This window comes from Alosa sapidissima, chromosome 11 (assembly GCF_018492685.1).
Source record: "Alosa sapidissima isolate fAloSap1 chromosome 11, fAloSap1.pri, whole genome shotgun sequence".
Classification (NCBI taxonomy): domain Eukaryota; kingdom Metazoa; phylum Chordata; class Actinopteri; order Clupeiformes; family Clupeidae; genus Alosa; species Alosa sapidissima.
The window spans coordinates 36,672,149-36,679,648 of NC_055967.1; the positions used below are offsets into that span (position 1 = coordinate 36,672,149).

The 7,500-nt window shown below is 49.3% G+C and overlaps 1 protein-coding gene across 12 annotated transcripts in view; it reads left to right on the forward strand.

Moving 5' to 3' along the window:
* The window catches only part of ppip5k1b (diphosphoinositol pentakisphosphate kinase 1b), a 37,780-nt gene that overhangs the window by 25,585 nt on the left and 4,695 nt on the right, over positions 1–7,500 (forward strand). For 6 of the 12 annotated variants that reach the window (XM_042109880.1, XM_042109881.1, XM_042109882.1 and 3 more), the window contains 3 exons: positions 182–281; positions 1,996–2,100; positions 4,331–4,393. In XM_042109880.1, coding sequence (XP_041965814.1) covers positions 182–281; positions 1,996–2,100; positions 4,331–4,393 — 268 coding nt within the window. The remainder of the gene's footprint in view (positions 1–181; positions 282–1,995; positions 2,101–4,330; positions 4,394–7,500) is intronic. The other 6 variants (XM_042109886.1, XM_042109888.1, XM_042109890.1 and 3 more) reach the window with 3 other exon arrangements.

Genomic DNA, 7,500 nt, shown 5'->3' on the forward strand with positions numbered 1-7,500 from the left:
GGAAACATTATTTTAAGGTACAAAAAACTCTTTTGTGTTGCTTTAATGCATATGTTTGTTTATATGTGTTTATTTGTGTCTATGTGTGTCTGTGTGCATATGTATGTGTGTGTGTGTGTGTGTGTGTGTGTGTGTGTGTGTGTGTGTGTGTGTGTGTTTGGGTGTGTCCCTGACTCCTCAGGTTTTGTCGGAGAGCTCGTCCAGCTCCTCGCGTGGCTCAGCCTATCGCCTGTTCCCCTCCTGCTCTCGCCAGTCCCCTGAGGTCAAGGCCAGCGGCCTGGGTGAGTATCATCTTTCCCTCGCTCTGCCCCCAACCAGCACGGGCCGAGCGCTCCCCACAATCACCACATCTGGCCGCATGTGGAGCCTCTAGAGGCCCGGTGATGACCCTGGGCCTGGGCGACCACATAGCATGTGGAGCCTCTAGAGGCCCGGTGATGACCCTGGGCCCGGTGATGACCCTGGGCCCGGTGATGACCACGTTGGTGGCACGGCGCCGCGGTCACGAGCTCCGTGGGAGACGAGTTAGTGCTGGAGGTCAGCAGGGGGCTGGAGGTCAGCAGGGGGCTGGGGGGCAATACGGGGCTGGCGGGCAGTGCTGGGGGGGGGCAGTACAGGAGGTCAGCACGGGGCTGGGGGGCAGTGCTAGAGGTCAGCAGGGGGCTGGGGGGCAGTACGGGGCTGGGGGGGGCAGTACAGGAGGTCAGCACGGGGCTGGGGGGCAGTACAGGGCTGGGGGGCAGTGCTAGAGGTCAGCAGGGGGCTGGGGGGCAGTGCTGGGGGGCAGTGCTGGGAATATGCGTCCCTCCTGCCAGCTGTGAGCTAAATAAGGAAGCTGGCGGCCTCCGCAGGCTCTGTTCCTGTGTTATCGCTCCTACATCAGCCCTTGTCTGTGGGGTCGGGAGGAACGCTTCACCGCCGCCAGCGTAGGATTGTCAGCTGCTTTGGTTTCCGATGGTAACACATCAGAGTGATACTGTATGTTCGCCTGGCTACTTGGTAGCTGTGTTGCTGTGGCCAAGCTGCAGATAGCTTGCTGTCTGTCGGCTGTAGAACATGCCTGACAGGCTTTGAGGGGCGTAACTGTGAAGGTGCTGGAATGTGCTGACGTCATGGGGAGGCATGTGGTCTGCTGTGGGTCACCGTAGCGACGCTGCCTCGACTGGAATGGAGCCCTGAACCGGCCAATGAAATGTGTGTGAGCTTTCCATTAATACTTAATGTGGTATGCGCTCAGAGTCTAGCAGTAGCTCTCAGGGTAGTTCAGAACATTAAAACCACCTGACCGCTGATGTCGCCTAACAACTGTTTATGTGACCGCTAAAACTATCACCTGCAAACACACACTAATGCAGACACACAAACACCGCCATGAGCACTCACTCTGTTCCAACACACAGTTAAACACACACACACACACACACACACACACACACACACACACACAACAACAGCACACACACACACACATACACACACACACAGATACACACCCTCACACAACAGCACACACACACACACACACACACACACACACACACACACAGATACACACCCTCACACAACAGCACACACATACACACACACACACACAGATACACACCCTCACACAACAGCACACACATACACACCCTCACACACAGATACACACCCTCACACAACAGCACACACATACACACACACGCACACACACACACGCACACAGATACACACCCTCACACAACAGCACACACAACAGGCACAGGTGGAGCCTGTCTGGTGTTTGAAGTGTAGTGCAGCTCAGATGGCAAAAGCTCCCATAAGCCCCCTCTGTACAGGAGCACTTAGATCACTGAGGGAGGGCACACATGCGTGGTGCTGAGTACTGAGGGAGGGCCTGCATGTGTGGCGCTGAGTACTGAGGGAGGGCCTGCATGTGTGGCGCTGAGTACTGAGGGAGGGCCTGCATGTGTGGCGCTGAGTACTAACACCCCCCCCCCCCCCCCCCACACACAGGGAGTCTGGTTTCGGGCCTCTTCAGCGCCGCAGGCCGGGCTGTCTCTTGCAGCGCCCCCAACCTCAGCGACCTTGGCCACGCGCTCCGGAGCCCCCGAGCACATGGTACGTCCCGCCACACCTGAGGATCAGGCTGCCAGACCCCTGTCTAGGTTCTCTAGATTCCTCCAAAATCATCCTCTATGATCCTGATTCTCTAGATTCCTCCCAAAATCATCCTCTATGATCCTGATTGTCTAGATTCTCTAGATTCCTCCCAAATCATCCTCTATGATCCTGATTGTCTAGATTCTTCCCAATATGATCCTACTGCAAAGCATGATTAGTGATCTGTGGAGTCTATTTTCCTCAGAAGATCCTCCATGTCAGCCCTGTTTACATCCCAGTTGCACTGTGTGTGATGTAACTCTAACTCCAATCCTTACACTAGTTTGGTTTATGTGCAAAGTATCAATGTGCTGTTGCTTAACATTTCTGAAAATGTTCCATAGATCTCAACTGTGTTGTGAGGCTGAAGTAAGGGTTATGTAATATGAAGTATTGCGAGACATTCTCTATCTAAGGACTCAGAGCGGCTTCTTGCTAGCTTCCTCTATTTGCTGTCTGCCTGGATGCCAAACTGCGGAGACACTAGCCTCCGGCCACACTGTTACCTTCCCTATGTCCCTGTCGTCCTCTTCAAGGGCTGTCCATAGCTGCTGGTCCCTCTCTAGTCGTCCTCTTAAAGGACTGTCCATAGCTGCTGGTTCTGAGGACGTCTGGCCACTGTGGTGCCCTGAGTGGCATATAATCAGCTGCCACAGCTGGAGTCTCTCTCTCTCTCTCTCTCCAATCCCACCTGTTAAACCGCTGCAGGCCCTGAATTCACTCTCTTCTTTGCCCATAAACACTCACACTTACCTGCCCTCAATCTGCCCAAATACCCCCCCGCCTCCCCACCAACCTCCTTTTTTGAAAAAGCCTTTGTTGAGTTCTTGTAATTCGTAATTCTTAGTATTAGGATACTTAGTGGCCTTATTGTCTAGCTGATTACTATGCTGTTGTAGGTTGTAAGTCCCAAGTTCTCTAGCCAAGTGGGTTTAAGAGATGGCTGGTGCTTATCTAGAGGAAGTAGAGGTGGCTTATCCTGTTCATAGAAATGAGCACTTCTCGACGCAGCCCTCCACTAGATTCAATTGACTTGCATGAGAGTGAGATCACTTGATTGCCCTAATGACAGGCCCACACAAGAGGTGATCTTACAAACCTGTGTGGAACTGTGATCTGTGATTTGCTTGCCATGTCCTCTTGCTTTGGGGACAGAGGACATGGCGTGTAATTTGAGATGCTGCAAACTCACTGGAACTAACAGAAAGCGATCCCAACCTTCCCGCATGGGAGTGCATCGCTCTACCCTCAGCCATTCTGCCACCTTCACAATTTGGATTTCACAGTGAAGCCCTGGACGTCAGGCGCCGTTTGAATATTTTAGGACTAGAATTAATTGTTTCATAATCTACCATTCATTTCAGTCATGGATAACTTCAAAATGTTTATTTTTGATATGTAGTCCATCTGGGAAAAGTTATAGTCGAGATGGACAGTATTCACTTCAGTGCATTTTGTGTTGTGGTAGAATGTAGTTACTAAGGAAATGTGGTTCATTTACACTGGCAGCTAAAGATTTTATTAAGTAGCTTTCACTTCTATTTCCCAGAATACTTGCTGTTGAGAGTTCAGTGGAATGTAGAACAAAGGTTGTGCAATGACAGTTTTATCCACCTGGTGTCACTGTGATTCAACGTAAAAGGCAGTCAAGTGAAATAGTGCAGCGTCATGGTGTTGGGTTCAGCTCAAAAGACAGACAGACTCCTTAACTTGCAAAAAGACAGACAGACTCCTTAACTTGCAAGCAAGCTGAATTATGCGTTTCTTTTTGCTTTGAATAGGATGTGCACATTGATGTACACCAGAATAAGGTACAGAGGAATATTTTTGTTTAGTTTTTTTTATTTTCTGCTAGTGTTATTACAATTCAATGACTCAATGACTCAATGACTCGTAGGAATTGATGGGGTGCAGCTTTTTTTTCTTTGACTCCCTTTGGTCTGTTGAAAGAGATCATCTGAGATCATCTGTTTTGAGGACAGCTTTTCAGTGTGCTGCTTCTTTCATCCATACCATCATCAGGAATGTCCTTTTACCCATCTGTCTCCATATCATTCAGCTCCACACACACACACACACACACACACACACACACACACACACACACACACACAGACATCTCATAAAGGCACACATTCTCCTTCCAATGCTGTGTCAGTAACACCAGTTGCCTCTTTTATCTCCTCAGAGTTGTTCTCTATGCCGGCAGTAAAGAGATTTTCTGTGTCATATGCCAGGCATCCGACTAACGGTATGTCTGCTGTTTTCTAGTTCCTCTTCCCCCTGCCCTGCCTTGCATGCCCACTGGGGGGAGCATCTCTCCACCTCTCCGCAGTAATTACTTTGTGGCAAAATTGTGGTTCACTCCCGACAGCTGTTATTTTTTTTTCTCCAGAACCTTCTCCTCACAGTGACCTTTCACCCCCTGTTTCACATCCTGTTTCACCTCCTGTCTAATTCACTTGTGCTTTCTGGACTCAATGGTGGATGCGCCTCTTTTCCCCCAATGGATATATGCATGCACTTGTGTGTATATCAATATATCTGAGGTTTTGGAGATATATTTGCGTGTGTGCCAATGAAGATTTCATGCACTGCGTCTCCCCTCCACATAATCACTCTCATTCCACTCGTGGGGAAATGTTTAACCCTTTCACAGCACCTGCGTGTCAGATGGCTATGGGGCATACATGTCTTTTCTTCTTCAGCATCTAGTGTGAATCTGTGTGTGAATGGCTCTTTCTATGGACACAAGCACACTGTACTGTAGTGGATGTCTCAGTGTTGGTGAAGCCAAAGCCTAGGGATGGGCATCGTTAAGAAATTCTTGATATCGATGCCATTGTCGAGTCTGCTTATCGATGCGATTCCTTATCGATTCCCATTTCGATTCCTGTTACCATTTGCTTAACACTTACAGGATGGCTTTGAGAGATTGTTGGCTTTGAATGTCTAATTTAAAGTGATTTTAGACAATGCATATCAAGTGTGCAATATCAATACAGAAGTTGATGCTTTTAAAATTTCAAAAAAAGTAAAAATTTCTAAAAACAAAGCTTTGTATTGAATCGATAGTGGAATCGTTAACATGTGGATGTGTACGATTCTGATGGATCGGAATGTTTGGAACCGGTTCCTAACCGATACCTGGAACCGATTCCCAAGCCTACCAAGGAGCTGAATCTTCTGCGTCGGAGGATTCCGAGTCGATTCCATGTTGGATTTTGATGTGTTTGCCGTTTTGCTTTCCTTCTGTCATTGTATTGTGTTCTCCCAGAAAGCATCTGAGTTTCTGTTGCAGATGTTCTCTGTCTGTGTATGTGTTGAAGAGTAGTTGTGTTGAGGTTTCTGTATGCATATGTTCTCTGCCTGTGTATGTGTTGAAGAGTAGTTGTGTTGAGGTTTCTGTATGCATATGTTCTCTGCCTGTGTATGTGTTGAAGAGTAGTTGTGTTGAGGTTTCTGTATGCATATGTTCTCTGCCTGTGTATGTGTTGAAGAGTAGTTGTGTTGAGGTTTCTGTATGCAGATGTTCTCTGTCTGTGTGTGTGTTGAGGTTTCTGTATGCATATGTTCTCTGTCTGTGTATGTGTTGAAGAGTAGTTGTGTTGGGGTTTCTGTATGCAGATGTTCTCTGCCTGTGTATGTGTTGAAGAGTAGTTGTGTTGAGGTTTCTGTATGCAGATGTTCCTCTGCCTGTGTATGTGTTGAAGAGTAGTTGTGTTGAGGTTTCTGTATGCATATGTTCTCTGCCTGTGTATGTGTTGAAGAGTAGTTGTGTTGAGGTTTCTGTATGCATATGTTCTCTGCCTGTGTGTGTGTTGAAGAGTAGTTGTGTTGAGGTTTCTGTATGCAGATGTTCTCTGCCTGTGTATGTGTTGAAGAGTAGTTGTGTTGGGTACCAGCAGAGCGCCAGCCTTGGTAATGAGTCAGCCTAGTTGGATGCAGGCGGACTGCCGTGATCACATGATCCTATATTTCTTATCCCTCTTCATTTCTGCCCCTCCTCCATCCCCTTGACTGTATCATCCTTTCTTTTCAGCCTTATCCTTTTATCAGTCTCCACCATTTCCTCTAATTCTCTCCCTCCCTCTCTCTCTCTCTCTCTCTCTCTCTCTCTCTCTCTCTCTCTCTCTCTCTCCTCTCTCTCTCTCTCTCTCTCTCTCTCGTCTCTCTCTCTCTCTCTCTCTCTCTCTCTCTCTCTCTCTCCCTCCCTCCCTCACTACCTGCTCTTCATATAGTCCACTCCTTTTTTCACTGCTTCCCACTAATCCTATTCCTTCCCCTCCTCCCCTCCTCCTTTCCCTCTCTTCCTCTCTTCTCCCTCCTTCCTCTCTATTCTCCCTCTCCCTCTTCTCTTTTCCCTCCTCCCCTCGCTCTCTCTTCCTCCGTTCTTCCTCCTCCAGAGCCAGAGGAGGAGCAGCGTGTTGTCCAGCTGCTGTGTGGTCTGCCCGGTGGCCCAGGCTCTGGCTGACCACCTCCACCACTGCTCCTACCACCTCCGCCTGCTCACCACGTGGCTGAGCTCTGGCCAGGAGCCGCCCGAGGGCCTCTTTGGTCGGCAACCCAGTCCTGACCCCCCAACACTCCCTCTCCTGTCCCTCTCCACCACTGCCCCCTCTGTGTCTCCTCACTCTTCCCCACACCTCCTTCCTGTCCCCTCTCTTCATGTTGTTTCTCCACACCTCCTTCTGTCCCCTCTCTTCATGTTGTTTCTCCACACCTCCTTCCTGTCCCCTCTCTTCATGTTGTTTCTCCACACCTCCTTCCTGTCCCCTCTCTTCATGTTGTTTCTTACTTCTGTTTGTCTTTCCTCTTCCTCTTCTTTTCTTTCTTCGTTCTAGTGCAGTTCCATTCATTCTTTCATTCTTTCTTTCTTTCTTTCTTCTTTCTTTCTTTCTTTCTTTCTTTCTTTCTTTCTTTGTGTTTTGTCACTTCCTCCCTTCCTTCATTTCTCTCCTGTCTCCCCCTCTTCTGAATGCACTGACCAGTGTATTAATATGCCCGTTGTCCTCCGTACCTCAATCCTGTCCCCTCTCTCTCGTCCCCGTGCCTCAGTCCTGTCCCCTCTCTCTCGTCCCCGTTACCTCAGTCCTGTCCCCTCTCTCGTCCCCGTACCTCAGTCCTGTCCCCTCTCTCTCGTCCCCGTGCCTCAGTCCTGTCCCCTCTCTCGTCCCCGTACCTCAGTCCTGTCCCCTCTCTCTCGTCCCCGTACCTCAGTCCTGTCCCCTCTCTCGTCCCCGTGCCTCAGTCCTGTCCCCTCTCTCGTCCCCGTGCACGGCTCTGCATGCTGGCCGCAGGAGACGGGTGGCTCCAGAGCAGCAGGCTTATTTTGTAAGAATGAGAGCCACTTGAGAT